We start from the raw sequence: 18,802 nt of genomic DNA on the forward strand, positions 1-18,802 counted from the left end.
GCTGTCAGCTCTGCAGGATGGCGCCTGTGGCCACGACTCCAGGTTAAACACAGGAGGTGAGAGGTGAAAATAACAGGCAAGAGCTTCCTCTGTGCTTTCCAGGCCCTCTCACCTCCTCTGTCTCCTTTGATTTTCACAACCTGTTAGCAGGCAGGGAAGGTGTGACTGATTGTCTTATATTCCCAATGTAGTCAGTGAGTCAGTGGCAGAGAAAGGTCTAGAACTTTCCCCCTTGGTATATGCCCTAACCCACAGCCTCTCTAACACATAGAAGACTTGTTCCTGAGTCTTAATTACTCAAAGTCAGCTATTCAGAGGCCCCAGTATGAGTGTGGAGTGTAACATGGACAGCGTACAGTACTTGTTGGCTGGAGGGATGCACAGAAGCTCGGGTGTTGAAAAGGTCCCCGGTGTGGTTTGGTTTTCCTAATTTTTCACGCAGACAGGCTCTTGGAGAACGAGTCTTTCTATGTGGCCGGTCCTTTCAGCACTGTCCCTGCCTTTCCGAGGGTGCCCTGCTGGCTTCCCCTTTACACAACCCCAGCTCTCTCTGGTTCCTCACTCTCCAACCCAAGAGCCCATAATGTAGGTTCCACTTGTTCCCAAGCTGACCTCCCCTCCCCCACCAGTCCCATTGCAGTGCTAAGGGGGGACTTCTGATGGGACACTTTGCAGGTGCATTTTCTGGGCAGATGGCAGCCTCGGAGACTGACGGGGACTGCAGTAGAGGGACAGGCGGGGTGCTACCCTTCCCTTCACTGCTGTTTCAGAAGCCTGGCTTTGACTCCCAAAGCTCCCCCATAGAGTACCAGTTGTGCCTGCACTTAGGGGCTCAGGAAGACAGGAAAAGAGGCTCAGGTGTGGCCTGAACGGGGAGGGCAGACGGGCATCAGCCGGGTTGGCTGCAGCTGGGCTTAGCGGTATGTTTCACTCGCTGGGTGCCTTGCCTACCTGGCCAGGTGGAGCAGGGACTCTTTGGTGTTATGGCCCGAATAGGCGCTGCATTCATAGAAGATCAAATTGTTCTCCTGAAATCACAGAGCAGAGAGGGCATGCGGATGAAACTGGAACTGTGGGGACCAGAGGAAGCCGAGGAGAGAGCCCTCTCTGTCTACCTAGCCTTGGCTCCTCCCCTGACCCGGTTGGTTTCAATGGATGCTGGTTCTATATGGAGCTATCGGCAGTCTATAACAACCCTATGACAACCACCTGGTGTGGGCCTGTGCTTTACACTTTCTTGGAGCTCGGTCAATGGTGTGATTGCTTGCTTCAGGTTCACGTCAGTCTTTGAAGCAGGTAGAAAGACCAGGGTAGATAACACTTAGTTAACATTTTCAAGGCAGGGAAACTGAGTCTAGAGAGGCAATGTGGCATGTCTGTTCAAGTCAGGCATCTGATGAACAGAAGGGCTCCCCTAAAGCTGCTGTTACAGGACATTGTTCTTCTGTAGACCTTGGACAGATGTCATGGGGCTCTGGCTGCCCAGGCTGTGAACCTAAGTCTATGGGGCAACTCTCCATAACTCATTAGGCAAAGGGGTGCTGTGTACATGGGGGCTCTTGACCAAGGACCCCATGTCCATTGGTCACTTCCATTAAGAGGTTGCTTACTTCATAACAACAGCGCTAACAGACAGAGCTCTGGTTTGGATGCTCTGCCTTTGGAGGTTGGTGTCTGTGGTGACTGGGGCCAGGTGACTGAGACATTCTGAAGACTAGCTCAGGAGGCTTTGAACTCAGCTCTCTTCATCCACACCCAGAGACCCACCTCCAGTCTAGGCCTTGTGCCCCACATGCTTTATATCTTCCTGTCCACTTTCTGTCCAACACTGACTCTGGAGAAGGCTTTAAGAGAAGCCACTTCAAGGATGGAGGTATAAACAGACCCAGAACTTGGACCTGGAACACACGATGTACCTTCCCGCTGCAGCTGCTTGCCCTATCTATCACTGCCACACTTGGAATGAATCATTCAGCTCCTGTCTCCATGTTTATTTACTTTTTACTAATTAAAATTTTAAAAAATATGTGGATTAGGGAGTCCAGCTCACTTGGTAGAGTCCTGGCCTACTCTGTATGAAGCCCTGAGTTTGAGCCCTAGCACTGCAAGAATGGAGCAGGCTGGCACACATCTGTAACCCCAGCACTTGAAGGTAGAAGCAGAAAGACCAGAGTTCAAGGTCAGCCTGGGATGCATGAAACCTTGTCTCAATACAAAAATAGACTCAAAAATGAAAGAGAGAGAACATAAAAGAAAATGGGATAATAATAATAATTCAGGTCTGTATTCTTCAGCTGAAGTATTTTTCTCTAGATTCATTTGGAAATCCAAAGTTTCTAATTTCAGAAAGGTAATAAGTATATACTACATATTACATAATACCCTCAGTGGGTCTAGGACAGCACTCTGTAATCAAATATATGAATATTTCTTCAATGAGACATTTGGATATTCACTAGAAGTGAGATAAAGTCCATAAATAGCCTCATGGCAGTTCTAGTCAGAATTCCTTCTAGATGGAACACAAAATCAAAACAAACAAACAAAAACCCTTTCTATCATCAAAGCATCTGGATTTCAGAACTGTGGACATGCTCAGCGACCCTGCTCAGACACCCGTCAGAGCCTGCCTCATCCTCTCCCTTGATTCTTACTGTTCTCATCTCAGGTCCTGAGATTAAGTCCTGTTTTGAGTAAGCAGTTCGAGAATCATGAATCACTGGGCGCTGGGCATCCTTCCTCCCAGGTACACAGTTCCAAGAACCCAGAGGCAAGAAAGGAGCACCGGGGAGCCCTTCTGCACCCCCACTTTCCACTGGCCCTACTTATCCCAAAGGCTGATGCTTATTTAGATACTTTCCAGCACCTCGCCTGCGTTTTTCTTCAGATTTCAGCTTTTTCTTATGTCAAAAACATTCTGCATTAAAGTGGTCCACACTGCTGCCTGGGGGATGGTGAGGTTTTCATCCTCAAGGTGGAGATGCAGATGGTGGGATTCCAGTATCCGAGCAAGATTAGAAGGAATAGTCTCCCACTCTCTTAGAACTTGTAATTCCAGTTCCACATAAAAGGGTTTAGGACAATTCTCCTACCTGGTGTTCCCTAAACAGCTCTGTCTTATGACCTCACCTCTTTGTAGTTGTACATGTTTAAGACTCGAGTCATTCCCCAAGATGACAAGATACCCAGTTGCTCAATTTCTTCCCTTCAATGGGGCTTCCAGAAGTTCCCACCAAGGCTCGTGAGCTTATTCCTGAAAACTGGGGGGGAAGGGGGGGTTGTCTGGCCAGAAAAAGAAAATGTGGGCTTTTTACCTTGGCAAGTTGCTCTCCCAGGCCTCGGGGGACTTCCCGCTCCTTCTCATTGTCAAGTTTATTGCCCAGCAGCAGAACAGGAATTCGGTCTCCCACAGCTTCCTGCAGAACAGATCATCCCTCCACTGAGAGAAGCCTCCCTGGATGATGCCAGACAGCAGGCTCACAGGGCTGCCTGGAAAGCTCCAGGTTCCCATGAGAGCCCAGCAATGGAGAGTGAGACTCACGTCATCTGAAGGTCTCTGTTCACCATGCTTCTGCACAGTGCTGGGACCTGTCCGTTTCTCCCCTCCCCCACTCCCCATCCTTGCAGTGATCTCTCTCTTTTCACCACCCTCTTTGGCTCCTGCATAGAACACATGGATTTCCCACTGGTGCTGAGGAGGTAGCAGGATGGGGGTTGGGGCATGGACACTAAGGGAAGGTGCGTTCTTTCTATGACTTTCAGTACCACTGAGAGCTTTGCTAAGTGACCAGACCCAATCTAACAGAGCAGAACAAACCTAGGCATTAGTCAGTGTAGCATGGAGCTGGTCTGTGGTTGCTTTGAGGAGAGGCGGCATCTTGAGCCTCTGTGACACATGAACTTCCTGAGGGGACAGCCAAATCTGAGACATCGTCAGCTCCATAAGTGGCTGCTGTCAGCCTCACTGGGGGAAGATACTAAGGACTCACACTACTGGAGCTTTGACTCCTAAGAAGGCCCAGCTTAAGGAAGATCCATGTGCCATGGCAGCTGCACTTCTCTGTCCAGAAGTGATGACTTCATACAAGGTGACAACCGTGTTTGTTCTTGTAGTGGCTGTGGCAGATCAACCACATCCTAGGGGCTCTGCCTTATCTGCAAAAGGGGGTGCTACCGTGTATGTGCCCAGAGGCAGAACAATGGGCACACAGTCATATAGTAAGTAAATAGAGTAATGTTCACATCTAAGAAGGTTGTTGTTTTTACTTTGTGAAATACTTAATTAGGGGCTTTTAATCATAACTTGGTAACAGTTATTCACTGTAGCTAGATGTTTTGCTAAGTAGAGGAGCTGTGGAATAACAGACGCTTATAAGCCTGAGTTATGGCTTCGCCAAGTCTCACCTTTACCTCGGCATCTCATGCAGATGGCTGAAGTGCGTCTGACCAGAGTGCCTGTTCTAGAGTTTAAATGCAGTTACCTCGGAAATAAAATCCTCCATGTCTCCTGAATCTGCACATTCATTTCTTACTGCAGTTCAGTGGGAGGAAGTCATTCTCATTCGCTAAACAGGCTCAGAGGACCACAGAGGCACCTTCAGCCACAAAACGAGAGCCATGAAGGCCACTTAGTAATGGTCCATCATTTTCTGAACTTTTTGTCTAGATTCATATTTCGAGGGAACATGCTGCTGGCTCAGTATGTTACTAAATAGAATGCTCTAAAAATGGCACCCACTGGGAAGAGAGTAATTTATGTTCACAGTGATGTCTCCTGTCTTCTGACCCACTAAAGGAAATTAAATCACATGGGTAGTTGAAAAGCAAATTGTACCACCCTTCAATTATTCTAAAGTGAAAAAACCAGCTAATAGCATATATAGACTTCTGTGGCTCCCTATTAGCCAAGTGTTAGTTAATGGGAATGTCCCAATCCATCCTGTGACTGCGCAGACAACAGAATACTTATGCAAAGAGTTTTTCACATAAAAGGAAAGAGGAGGATTTGGGGAACTGGGCCAAAAGACTTGCTGTTTAGAGCACATGAGAAAGATATATTTGTAGACTTATGTGTGAGGAATGACTAAGGTTTGTGGGATTTCTTGACATGGAAACTCTGAAAATATGAGCATCAGCCCGAAAATCTTAGCGTAGAACTGCAACCCAGGTTTTATTAGTAGGTGGAGCAGGTCACGGCTGCAACGTCCTGCAAAGGGAATGAAGGACACTGAATGTCTGACTAGGATGGGGTGGGGCCTGAGTCTCATGCCTGATGTGTAACTTCTGCAGAGCAAACAACACCACGCTCTCAGGGAGAAGGACAAACTTCTTTGAGAGCTATTCCTAGACAGAGAAAGGGCAGAGTTTAGAAAGAGCAGAAAAATAAGCCCAGCTCCCAGCTGCATCCAATTCCGGGCTTTTGCTCGCTCGTCCATTTTGCAAATACTCTGGACAACTAACTCGCTTCCCCTGTGGGCTTCCTTGAAAACAGAGAACAAGGCCCAGCTCCAAAATAAATGAGATCACACAAGGTCAGAAGGTATGCTAACTGTGACAAGTAGCAGTCCTCATGACCCCAGCCCATCACCTGTAGAGTGATAGGGAGGCTTGGCTTGGATGTCTGCCTTGGGGTCCTCCCTGAATCCTGAACTATCTGCCTAAAGTTTATGCCTTCCTTATTTCTAACTAGGTTTTCAGCCTGTCTGGTAGTACTTGGTACAAAGAGACACTTAATTTACCTATTAGATGTCGCCACACTTTCCTTTTAAATTTATCATTATTTTAATTATCACTATTTCTCATTATCATTATTTTGGTGCTGGAAATTGAATGCAGGGCCTTTCCCCTGCAAGGCTGGCACTCTACCACTGAGCTATGCCTCCAGCCCGACATCTCCTTTTGAAAGTGCAAAGTGCACTTCTACTAAGCCTGGGAGACTTTGGAGAACAGCTCTACCTTACCCTCTGTTGCTAATAATGCTCTAGAATCCCAGAACGTGCACCACAGGCCAGTCCCATAGCTCTTAGCCCATTGGCCAGGCACACAATCTGTCCTTAGGAGATTGAGCGCTGACATCCTCCCTCTGGATGAGTCCTCTAGTACTTCCTGTGCTCCGAGTCACTAGTCTCTGATCTAGGCTTCTAGAAAAAGTCTCTGTTCTAGAATGTTCTAACAGAAAAATCTCTCTACAGCGTTGATTGCCATAGCTGCCTTTCTCTGTATTTGAGTGTGATGGAAGACAGATCTGTTGAAATTTAAGATCATCCATCTCTAACTTTACAGAACAAGAGCTGTCAACTAGGAGCAGAGGACTGTCACTCAGCCCTGGGTGTGCAGCTGCTGGGTTGAGCATGTGTATGTGTGTGTGTGTGTGTGTGTGTGTGTGTGTGTGTGTGTGTGTGTGTATGTGTGTGTGTGTGTGTGTGAGTGTGTGTGTGTGTGTGAGTGTGTGTGTGTGTGTGTGTGTGTACTCGCATGCGCACAGGTGTGTGCATGCTCGAATGTGTATGTGTGAATATCTGTTTGCTGGAGGCATGAAAAAGCACTTAGCTGGGAGAATGTTGCTATTTCTCTAGAGCCAGAAAATTTTTTTTTTCTCAGCACATTAAAGCATGCCGTTATACTAAGAAAAAAAATGACTGCAAAATTATATCTTGAGGGTTTCCATATTTATCCACCCCCTGGACTATGAGTCAAAACAAGATTTATTTGTATAGTTCGTTTTAAACTGCCAGCACTTCAAGTTCAACTTGGAATGTGGGGGAAAATGAAACTGCTATTTTTGCTCCCTGCTGTACATTGTCACCAAGGACAAAGATCACAGGCTGAGATTTCACTTGCAACCAGGAAGGGAGAGGGAAGTGGGCCAGAACCTCTGAAGATGAAGGATCGTTGGCTTTGAGACTGGAACAAGAAGCCTGGAAAAGAGACAAATGCACCTATGTTTCAGCAGATTTTAGGATGGGCCACATGAAGAAGGGAGCACAATATGGTAGCAGAGCCGTGGTCCCGGTACGTGCATGCGTGTGTGTGTGTGTGTGTGTGTGTGTGTGTGTGGTGGGGTGTGGTGTGTGTGTGTGTGTGTGTGTGTGTGTGTGTGTTGTTGCTGCTTGCTTAGCTCAGAGATGCTGCTCTACATGGATTCACTTGTCCATCCATTTTCTACTTCCTTAATGTATAGGCCTTACAGTATGGTGCTACCTGGATGATTAAGAAAACAAATATTGAGCATGAAGTTCAGTAAGCAGAACAGACGTTGGAGACTGTACAGCCTGGACTTGGGGGACATGCCAGCCTGCACTGCTGGTCGCAGGTCTGATCTCTGCCGGCCTGACGCAGGTCCCAGGGATCTTCAGCTATCTAGTCTGTGCCTGGTCTTACCGGGGTGTGCTCATGTCCCACTGCTTTCTTCTCCAGGCTGGAATGGTCAGCTCCATTCTCCTAGTGGCGATGGGAAGCTGAGTGGGCTGGGGATGCAGAGCTGGCAGGAAAGACTTATGGCTCACAGCTGAGTCATCACAGACTGTGACTGGGCCAAGCCCAAGCCTCTTCTGAACATGGCTTGCAGGCAACATGGAGCTGGCTGGTATGGGGAGAGCTGGGGGTGGGGGGTGCAGGAAAGGCACTGTGAAGGCAGACCTGCCTCCTCACACAGGACATTTCTGTTCAGTGAGACTGATCCCCAAGGACTGTCTCTGCTCTCGGTGTGATGAAGGAGAAATGGGGCCTAGCAGATCGGATCAGGTCATGAGGCACGCACCCTTGGAAGACAGTGAGGTAATCCTCGGGAATCTCTGGTTAGTTCTTTTTGTTTTGTTTTCCAAGACAGGATTTCTCTGTGTAGCCTTGACTGTCCTGAGATTCTCTCTGTAGACCAGGCTGGCCTCGAACTCATAGAGATCTGTCTGCCTCTGCCTTCTGAGTGCTGGGATTAAAGGCGTGCACCACCACCACCCGACCCTGGTTAGTTCTTATAAGGGAGTTGTCCTAAAGAGAGCAAGTCTGGCCCCTCCACTTCTCTTCTTTGTCTCCCCACTGCCTTCCACTATGGTGAGATCCACCACGATGCAATATAACGAAGAGGATCCTGCCAGAGCTAAGCCAGCGCAGGCACCATGCCCTCGGTCCTACCAAACTGTGGGCCTAGTGAGCTTCTCTTCACATACAATCCCTCAGGATAGTTTTCCTGTAATGTAAGAGCCAGAGTAACTCTCCGGATGTTCTCTCAGATGACAGGTCTCGAACATCCTTCAAGCAGGACCGTCAGGTCCTCTCATGAACACTCTTGCTCTGTCATCCCCCACCCCTACTCCCAGGAGTTCAATGCCACGCACTGTAGAACCTGGGTGGGGACAGGAAAACAGGGTCCTGGCCCTCAGTGAATGGTTGGCCTAAGAGTCAGGGCCAGGAAGTGGCTGAGCTGAGAGGGTGAGAAGTGCCTTTCCAAGGAGCTGCACTTCCTGCCCTGAGCACCTGTCCGCTCCCCACACAACCTCTTCCAAGACCACATCTTTCCCATTCATGGCAAACACAGCAGTTTAAGGCCTCGTTTCCCAGACTTCAGGTGGGGGTGGGGGCACTGGGAACAGCTGGCCACCATTCAGTTAATAACAAGGCTCCAAGTCCTGAAGACTGTTATTAAAGCTCCCCCTCTCCTTCTCCAGGCGAGGGAGCTGGCAAAGTGCTCTGAGCTCTTTGAAAAAAACTAAGGTTCTCCACAAATATAAAGTACTTATTATTTTCAGTTCCCCTCAGATCAAATTAGGTGTCAAGTTTTAATCTATCAGCTGACACCTCTGATTGCTGGTTGCCAAGGCAGAATGACTTAGCTTTTCAAGAATGGGGGGAATAATTGCGTCTATGATGCTCCTTTTCCACACCTCGAACACACAGTCAAGCATTTGGCACAGCCTCCTACACTTGCTCCTGAACCCTGAGCCATGGAACTGGATGCCTTTCCTGGTCTCGCCTCTCAGGTCCGGTGAGTGTTGGTCATATGACCGGTGTTTAGAAAGGTCTTGGCCAGCGGTCAGAGATGCTTTGAAAATGGCTCAGAGCCTTGCTGTTCTGAGAGTGGGGCAGAGCACTGGCCTCCCTGTAAAGCTGTTAGAAATTTGAAATCTCATATGCTTGTACCTGTGACTGGGTCTGCCTTTTAACAAGACCCCCCCAGGAGGCTCCCAGGTATGGAGGAGTTTGAGAAGTACTTATTCATGGTAGGAACTATGGAGGAGGAAAATCCAAACTATCTGGACAGCTGGGTTTCGTTTTGTTGATTGCTTTGTTTTTTGTTTTGTAATCTCCAGGCCCTGGGCTGGTCCGTTGATAGGAAGGCCCTGCCTTCAGTGTCGTTCAGGTGAGCGCGATGCTCAGGCCTGTGTGTCACATTAGAGTTCCTTTCGAGTTCATCAGCGCCTTCTGTCAAACTTGTTTTAAAAGACAAGATTCAAACTACAAATTACCCACACTTAGAAGATCCCAAGTTAGCAATGTACAATTTACCAGCTCAGCCTGGTGTCTAAGCCCATGGTGTCAAGGCTCCTGTGAGGTGAGGTGCCTGCCTAAGCACCTGCTCACAGGGCTGATGACACCATTCCCCCAGGGAGAGGCACACAGTGCTCAGCACACTGATGTGTGGAGAGCCAAGCTCATACTCATCTGCAATGGTATCTTCTGAGCTCTCTTCCTGCTCACCAGATTCAGCCTGATCTCTGCCTCTCTAGTGAGATCCCAAATTCTCTGGGAGCCCTAGAGACTAGTGACACCCCCCTGAGAGCAGGGAACACAGTTCCGTGTTTGCCTCCATCACTGCCATCAATTACCAGACATCAGGACTTCCCAGCTCAGATCCCAACGTGGATGTGCGCGTGGATGTCCGAGGCTGGGGAAAGAATGAACGGATCTGGAGAAGTTACAGGCTCAGCTTCTTCACTTTGAGATGTGATGGATTATACTAGATTGTACTAGACTGACTATTTTCAAATGGAAGTTCTGCTCTAACAGCATTGTATGTAGACCTCCAAAGTACAAAGCTGGACAAAAGTTGAGCAGATAGGACGGAGAAAGGAGACTGTAGGGCCCTGAATTGTGACCACTGGAGAAATGACAATGTAGGGCCTGAACTGTGGCCACTAAACCTTTCCCTGCCTTGCCCCACGTTCTAGGAAATGTCAGCCCGATCCTAGGGTTCCAAGAACAGAAAGTCTAAAAAAAAAAAAAAAAAAAAAAAAACTGGATTAGATCATCAGTAGTGTTTCTCCTGGTGCTGCCAACAACCAAGAAAGTAGATCAGGGGGGAAGGGGAGGAGGTGGAAAGGACAGGAGAAGGAGAAAAGAAAGATGATGGTGATGATGTTGATGGGAGGAGGGAGGGAGAGGGAGAGGAGAAGAGAATGATGATGATGATGATAATGACAGGATAAGGAGAAGAATTATGTCATGAATTTCAAAGTTCAGATAGGATCTACCCATGCCATTTGCTACTTTTATTAGTTCAGTGAAAAGACAACTCATGGCATTTCAAATTTTAGCTCTTCACATTCATAAGTGTTTCAGGGACAGGAATCTTGAGAAATGATTTGTATTAAGCTGCTCTCTTAGAAACCTTTACATCTGCTTACATTCTGTCCTTCAATGTTCTTGGTGATGGGACACATGCGGATTGGCAGTGACAAGGGGCATGTTCCACGTGAGTGATGCCGAGGGAGGGGCAGATTTGGGTTGGAGAGGTCAGACATCAGAGCCAAATGGCAGGAGGAGCCCAGGATGGGCAGGTGAGCCTGGGATGAAGTTGTGAATGCACAGAGGGCCACAAGGGAGAGTCGGGGAGCAGAGGGAAGTCTGGCCAGCCCAAGAGCCCCAGGAAGTGGCTGCTCACCTCCACACTGCTCAGCCACTGCCGGATGGACAGGAAGGATTGCTTGGCTGTGAGATCATACATAACCACCACTCCATCAGCCTTTCTGAAGAACTGCTGAGCGACGCAACGATATCTGCCATGGGAGAGCCAGCGTCAGGGGCATACCTTCCTTGGGAGCCCTGGCCTGGGACCTGGGTATGCAGCACCTCACCTCTCCTGCCCAGCAGTGTCCCACATCTGCAGAGCCACCTGCGAATTGTCCACAGTGACCGTCTTCACACGGTAGTCGATGCCTGAAAGATGAAACAGGCCCGTGAGAGCCACCTTGGTCATGAGCGCCCTCAGTTCCAAGTCAGGAGACGATGCCTCCCTGTCTGGAACCATGGCAACCTTCCCTGAGTTGTGTTTGCGGGACAGTGTGGAAAAATGGAGTGAGCACACACAGGGAGGCGTAAGCCTTGAGTTCTGGTCCTGTTTCAGACCCTGGGGCTTGACAACATCACTGACCCATTTTCGCTGCGGGCTCCTTGCTGTACCATCATGCACCTGCTCTAGGACACTGGATGGGGTCATGTCAGGATCTATGCACAAAAGCAACAGGCAATGAGCAGGTGACTTCCTGACTGTCACCACATGTATTCCATGCCTTCCTTCCTCTGTAGCTTATCCCTCTCATTCTCTTCTTTTGGTGAAACTACTTTCAAAATGTCCCTAATAAATTCAAACATCCTGAGGGGATGAAGCATACTTTAATATTCCTATCAGACAATCCAAAGGTGTGTAGAGGAGGAGTTTGAAGAGGAGGAAGAGGAATGGAGGAGGAGCAGGGGTTGGCATGTAACAGAAGGAATAAAGAAGGGATAGAAGAATGGAACAAAGGCAGTGATCACCCTTGAGAAGGGTCTAGGACTCAACCATCATGAGGCCATTTATAATTATCTCTTCAGTTATGTGACCCTTCCTAGGCTGGACTACCCAGAGGAAAAGGAACAAGTCAGTGACATGTGCAGCTCTCAGAGGCAAAAATCTCAATGCAGGGTCTTTTAGGGTTTGCCCACCTTTGGCTTCTCTGAGCCACATTAAAAGATGAATAATTGTCTCGGGTCACACATTAAATACAATGAAGTATGTACTGTGGTTTGCAAACATACCTATGTTTTATTTTGTGTGACAGAACTTATTCTATACAATGGTCATGTTTGAGAACCACAATTGAGTTTTACACACACACACACACACACACACACACACACACACACACACACACCAGGTTAGTTTGGTGTTGGGTCACTTTCACAGCTATCAAAGGGTACACACGGCCTCTGGTCATGGGTTGAACACCCCTTTCATAGGCTTTTCTCTCTCCTGTGATTGTAAGAATGTTCAAAATGATCCAGTTGGGGGCCCCTGGATCAGGCCCTCTGAATAGGTGAGACAGTTGATTGGCTTGATCTGTTTGGGAGGCATGAAGGCAGTGTTACTGGGTCCTGGTTTCATTGCATGAGTTAGCTGTTTGAAACCTGGGGCTTATGCAGGGAAGCTTGGCTCAGTCTGGAAGGAGGGGACTGGACCTGCCTGGACTGAGTCTACCAGGTTGATCTCAGTCTTCGGGGAGGCTTTGTCCTGGAGGAGGTGGGAATGGGGGTGGGCTGGGGGAAGAGGAGAGGGGTGGGAGGGGGGAGAACAAGGTAATCCATGGCTGATATGTAGAACTAAATGGTATTGTAAAATAAAATAAAAGAAAAAAAGAATGTTCAAAATGCTTAAGGATGTTTTTAAGCCTTATTATATATGGCTCCTGGTTACAGAACTCAAAGGCATCCCTTTCCACTTTCACAGACCCAAGAATCCTTGCCCTGCAGGGAACAGGAGCAGAACAAGAGACTAGCAGGAGATACTCGGCAGTTATGGAGAAGCAGAAGTGGTAAAGGTCACCCTAGGCCCTTTGCTTCAGACAGGGCCAGAGACAGGAATGGATTCATCTGGGGGAAAAGAACAGAATGTTTTTACTATATTTCCACTGTTTTTATGTAGGCCTCCATCCTTCAGTATCCTCAAGATACCCATGAGGGTTATAATTTGCACTCGTGTGCGCGCGCGCGCGCACACACACACACACACACACACACACACACACCCCCCATAGAAAGATGAGAAACTGCAATCAAGGCTCCTCCCTCCCCTGGCTGGCAGCTAGGATGAGGCTCCCCACTCCATTCCAGCATCCGTACCTGGAGCACAGGCTGCCTGGAACCTCCTTTCCCCAGGCAGCCCATGGCCGTGGGTACCCATCAAAGCAGAGGACGCCTGCTAGCTGCTGAACTGGGGGTGAGTTGTCTACTTGGTTAAAAGCATGAGAGTGAGGGGTACCCCAACTCTATGCTTCAGAGATGCCCTCTTTCCTGCCTTCTCACTACTTTTGAGCAACGAACCATGGATACTGCACCAGCAGGGCCAGATCTGAAACCACTCACAGGGCCTGAAGCCCCATGAACAGAGCTTTCTGTTGCTGGGACAGGAAACTGGGAAAGGGCAAGTGGGTGATGCTGGCGTGGCTGTCTTGGCTGCCTCCAGCAGGCCACCTCTGCCTTTGTGGTTGGCTGCTAGAGGATGGACAGGGTTTTTATTTTGCAGGGAGTGAGGTAGACAGAGGGCTGGACAAATGTGTTCTGTGCAGTGGTGAGCTTGGTGTGAGGCCCCACTGGATTCAAAGAGCATTTCTTTGTCCAGCATCAGACAGGCAGCTAGAGACGCATATAAGCAAATCCACAGAGAACACAAGGACAACACACGGTGAGGACGGAGTGATAGTGATGACACCCAGACACCATGGCAGCAGAACAAGAGCTCAAGAGGCAGTGGAATAATGTGGGGCCAAAGGGCCTGGAATAAATGAGTTTAGGACCATCCAGTGGTCTAAAGGTCCAAGCACCAGGAGACCTGGGCCCTGCCAATGCCCAGCGGTATGACCTTGATGATGTCATTTCAACTTAGTTTTAGAGATTCAGCTCTTTGTGTGCTGAGGGGATAGAGGTTTGAAGGAACTAAATTGGGGTTTCATGATCTCTAAGTTCTGCTGGAACATTCAAAATGGCATTGAGATGCCCTTCAACGTGCAACCTGATTGGGTGTGGTAGCTGAAGTAAAGAAATCACAGGTCACTAGAATGTTCTGTGGAGGTGGTGTGGGTTAGAGCCGAGCTGAAGGGTCCCCAGAAGGTGACATCAGCCTTTCTGGTGAAGACAGGCCAGGCCATTACCATGCAGGGAGGCGGGGAAGAAGAGATATGTCCATAAGTTGCCTTGCAGGAGGACCCTAGAGTGCTTCAGGAATTCTCTGCAGGACATGGGGTGGGGACCTCACTGGTGGTCAAGAGAGAACAGAGAGCATTCTATCAGGGCATGCTTTTGGGTTCTGGCCCGCAATTGAAACAGGGAGGTTATAGAGCCATGTGGAGTAGCGGGCTGACCACTGAAGTCCTGGCTGCTGGGGAGATTTGGTCCCTGACACGCACTCTGACTGTGGGCCTCTGTCCCCTCACAATCTGGCTGGTGGTGAATAGACCATTTCCAAGGGTCTTTCCAGCTCCAGGGCTCCACAAAGCTCATTAGTTGGTAACTATCATCCCCACAGGTCCAAACAGCTGTTCATTAAGGAGCAGGCAAAGCCCTGAGTAGAGTGAGCAGGACTCCACAAGGTGCGCAGAAGCAAGGGTTCTATACCCCGTGTTCTCATGGAGTGTGGGAGACCAGGAAGTCACTCCAAGTGACAGGGGAGCCTGAAGAAGGGCCCAGCGTTTGTTGTTCCGTGGAGCCATATCTGCTGCTCTGCGTGGGGACTGGGCTGCCTGCCGTGACCTTGGGAAACAGACCCTTCCTAAAAGGAACTTTACTTTGGTGGCTGGTGTAACGGTTGCTCATCCTGCCCACACAGGACAAGGCAAGGCACTCTGGGCTAGAGAACTTGCCCTAGAGAACCTGCTACTGCTCTGGTGGGCTTGTGTCCTACAATAAAGGACCTTTAGTTTGCCCTCTTCCTAAACTGTGGAAGTTTCCTGAAATGTGTGGTGGCCTCCTGGGAAGTACAAATGGGTGAGTTTTCTATCTCAGGCCTGAGGTTGGAAGTGGAAGTGTATTTGACTCCACTGTCAGGAGAGGCATGTGGCTTAGAGATGAGCCTGGGGACTCAAGAGGCATCTTCTCTGTCACCATGAGCCCATGACAGAACTTGCGGAGCCCACACTGGAGCACCCTCCAAGAAATCCAGCCTGTCTGCCTACAGCCATTACAGTACCACGGTTAGCACATTGGTTTCCTCTCGAAGGATAGCTAGGTCAGACTGTCCTGGGTTTGCATCCAGTGCCTGCCCTGCTTCCTTTCATGTCTGATGCTTTGTATTGGGATGCCCTCAGTCTTTGTGTGGAGTAGTAACACAGGAGGCAGGGATGAGATGCAACAGCCCGAGAAAAGACCCACCAGGAAGCACAGGGCACTGAAGCATGCGGAAGACACCCAGGGTAGGAAAGATGATGGAGGAGCCAGTTCAGGATGAAAGGAATAGGCTGAATCTCCCCCAGGAAAGGCCCTGAGGTTTGGGAAGTTCACCTGCAGAACCAGTTTGTCGGAAGCCAATGGTCAAGAGTAGTCTGGCCAGAGACCTTGCCTTGGAAGCAGGTGGGGAACCCATATCAAATCCTTTCTTTCTCACATAAGAAAAATCAAAGCCCAAAGGGGGGACTGTGTCCTCTTGAGGTCACAGAGCCAGTCAGTAGCAGAGTCAGGATGAGGACCTAGGATTTCCAATGTCCCACTGAACCTCCCTAGCCTTTCCTGCTCCCAACTTGTGCCCACCTCTAAAGGCAGAAAAGGGACCCTACCACTCACGGGGTGCTATGCCCATACAATACAACACTGCTAGGGTACTATGGAGAGGGGTAGATGATGTCCGGTGGGGGGTGTCAGCACTAATCATGGGAATGTGGTGCCTAATCTCTCTGGATCTCAGTGTCTCAATCTGTCAGGCTGATCACAATCTGAAGACAGGTTGAAATGGTGGATACATGGTCACAGCCAATGCTCAGATTGTTAAGACTACATTGTCGAGTTCAGCGGGCTCTTCAGTTCAGCTAAAGAAGCTCAGCAAGCATTCACATGTCATCTTTTGTTGAGTGACTCAACTGGGTAGAAGCTGAAAGGTTAACATGCCCTTGATCCCGCCACGCACTCCAACGCCATGTGCAGCTTTGGGTGAAACAATCAAAAGCTTCTCTTTGAATAAAGTATTATCCATAAGTGGGAACACATTCAGCCATGATTATCTAGTGGCAGCTGAGCCTCATACACTCCTACAGTCAATTCCTGATGACTCCCAGCAGATCCAGGATACGGGACAAGTCAAGTCAATGTATAAAGGAAGCCTTGCAGGGTGCTGGCTGTGCATGTGCCCACAGACCTAAGGGCAGGGCAGGCAGGAGTAGGCCATAGGAAAGGTTGGGGGTAGCAGGGCTTGGCTCTGAGGGAGTTCTCATCCTATCTGGGAAAGCATGAAGGTTCAGGGCCCCGCTGATTGGAACGGGGGCAGAGGGCTGGGGAGACGGCTCAGAGGGTAAAGGTACTTGTCAGTCCTGATGACCTGAGTTTGATCCCCAGGGCCCACGTAGTGAAAGGAGAGAACCAACTCCCCTAGATTGTCTTCTGACTTACATCCTTGTATTGTCATATGCATGTGTGTACACACATACACACACAGTAATGCATTACCTGCATACATACGTACGTACGTACATACATACATACATACGATGTATTATTTATTTATTTCCTTAAAGTGGGACAGAAGTAGCACAAGCTAAGTGGAGGCTCACAGAGGGGACCAAAGACCTCAACCGCACCTTTTGTCAACCTCAACTCCCCAAATACAAAACCGGAACTATGAAGCACTCACCCCACCCCACCCACACACCATGAGCTTAGCAGCCTAGCGGTGCCAGGGGAGATGGGCTTCTCCATGTTCCTGTTAGCCCACCACTCAACAGCCAGTGCCAGCATTCTTCCCTCCTTGAGCAGAGAACTCACCCACAGTAGCCGCCAAGCCTGGGGAGAAGCGGGCCTCACAGAGCCTCCTCAGGAAGGATGTCTTCCCCACAGCAGAATCACCCACAAACACAATCTTGAAGAGCCGATCTGGGGTAGAGGGAATGCGTTCCTCCTGGGGATGAAAGACAGTCTGACCACCTGTTGGGTGTGGCCACTAGCCCCTGCTGCTGCCAGGTTGCCTTTTATTATCACTGCAGTGGGGTCTCCATTGAGACCCCAGAACCAGGGAGGCCACTTCTGCCCCAGAACGCAGCTAGCACAGATCTTGGAGCATGGGGCTCCTTCTAGCGTGAACAAGAGATCGTTAGGAGAAATAACAGCCTTTCACATATGTTCATGCCTGATAGGACTTTGGGACAAGCAGGCAGGCCCTGGCTGATGGAGTGGATGAGCCAGGAATGTAAACAGTTATTGAGAGTGTGGGTTCCCAGAGCACTGGAGATGAGCATGAGAAAGGGCCAAAGGTCCAGGAAGCAGGGCCTTAGGAAGAAGGTAGAATTCTCTATAGGGGGCAGGGGAAGACAAGTGTGCTGGGTTTGTTTGTTTTGTTTTTGTCAACTTAACATAAGATAGGGTCATCTGGGAAGAAGGAACTTCAATTGAGAAAATGCCTCCATCAGATTGGCCCGTGGGGAAGTCTGTAGGGCATTTTCTTGATTAATGATTGTGTGGAAGGGCTCAGTTCACTGTGAATGGTGCCCCCTTGCACAGGTGGTCTTGGGTGCTACAAGAAAGCAGGCTGAGCAAGCCCTGGGAAGCAAGCCAGTAAGCAGCATCTTCAACGGCCTCTGCTTCAGTTCCTGCTTTCTGGTTCTTGCCTTGTGTTCCTTCTCTGGCTTCCCTTCATAACTATGAGCTGTAAGTTGAAATAAACCCTTCCCTCCTCAAGTTGCTTTTGGTCATGGTGTTTTTCACAGTGACAGAAAGCAAACTATGACCATAAGGTAGTCTTTGGAAGGGAGAGGAGAGAGATAGAAGACCTCCACAGGACTGGGTACCACTCCTTTAACTTAAAGCATCTCTCCAGGAGATGTTTCCTAAGACTCAAGAAACTTAGGAGGCTTCAGAAGCCCTGAACACTCCAAAATTCACAAGACTCCTTAAGGTTACATAAACAGAGACGACTGGTCTGGGGTATGAGATTCTCTGGAGGAGGGAGGTGCTTGCAAGTTGTGCAGGGGGTGCCAATGATACAGCTTTCTGGAGTCATCACCCTTGCTGGGGTGGGCTAGTTGGTGATACAGCTGCTGTGAGTTATTCATCTGTGGTGATATATTGTGTACCCCAATAAAACTTATCTGGGGATCAGAGGACAGAGTCAGCCACTAGATAAGACATAGAGGAGGGCAGACAGTGGTGGCACACACCCTTAATCCAATCTGGATCTCTGTGAGTTCAAGGCCACACTGGGAACAGAGCCAGGTGTGGTGGCACACACCTTTAATCCCAGCACTTGAGATCTCATGTCTTTGCTTGGGAAGCACTCATGCCTTTAATCCCAGAAGTAAGATGGCAGGGCACAGAAAGGTATATAAGGCGTGAGGAAACAGGATCTCTCTCCCTCTCTCTCTCCCTCTCTCTCTCTCTCTCCTGAGGATTTCGTAGAGGTAAGAATGTGGCTGGCTTGTTCTTTTGTTCTTTCTCTCTGATCTTTCAGTTTTTACCCCAATATCTGGCTCTGTTTTTTTTTTTTTCCCAATAAGACCTTTTAAGATTTGTGTTACATTCACCCACACTCTGGTAAGGAACCCCAATTAGTCCACTAGCTCTCTCACTGGATGGAATCATTTATTTACTCTGCCATAGGTGCTCTGTCTATAATAAATAGATGTTAATGTTCATGTGTCTC

At 48.9% G+C, this 18,802-nt stretch overlaps 1 protein-coding gene across 2 annotated transcripts in view; it reads right to left on the minus strand.

The window, feature by feature from the left end:
• The window catches only part of Cracr2a (calcium release activated channel regulator 2A), a 101,589-nt gene that overhangs the window by 5,250 nt on the left and 77,537 nt on the right, over positions 1–18,802 (minus strand). For both annotated transcript variants that reach the window (XM_028881533.2, XM_037204126.1), the window contains exons 13-17: positions 16,933–17,065; positions 11,070–11,151; positions 10,877–10,991; positions 3,315–3,416; positions 952–1,028 (exon numbers count right to left, since the gene is read on the minus strand). In XM_028881533.2, the coding sequence (XP_028737366.1) occupies positions 952–1,028; positions 3,315–3,416; positions 10,877–10,991; positions 11,070–11,151; positions 16,933–17,065 (509 nt within the window). The remainder of the gene's footprint in view (positions 1–951; positions 1,029–3,314; positions 3,417–10,876; positions 10,992–11,069; positions 11,152–16,932; positions 17,066–18,802) is intronic.

Source organism: Peromyscus leucopus, chromosome 3 (genome assembly GCF_004664715.2).
Source record: "Peromyscus leucopus breed LL Stock chromosome 3, UCI_PerLeu_2.1, whole genome shotgun sequence".
Classification (NCBI taxonomy): domain Eukaryota; kingdom Metazoa; phylum Chordata; class Mammalia; order Rodentia; family Cricetidae; genus Peromyscus; species Peromyscus leucopus.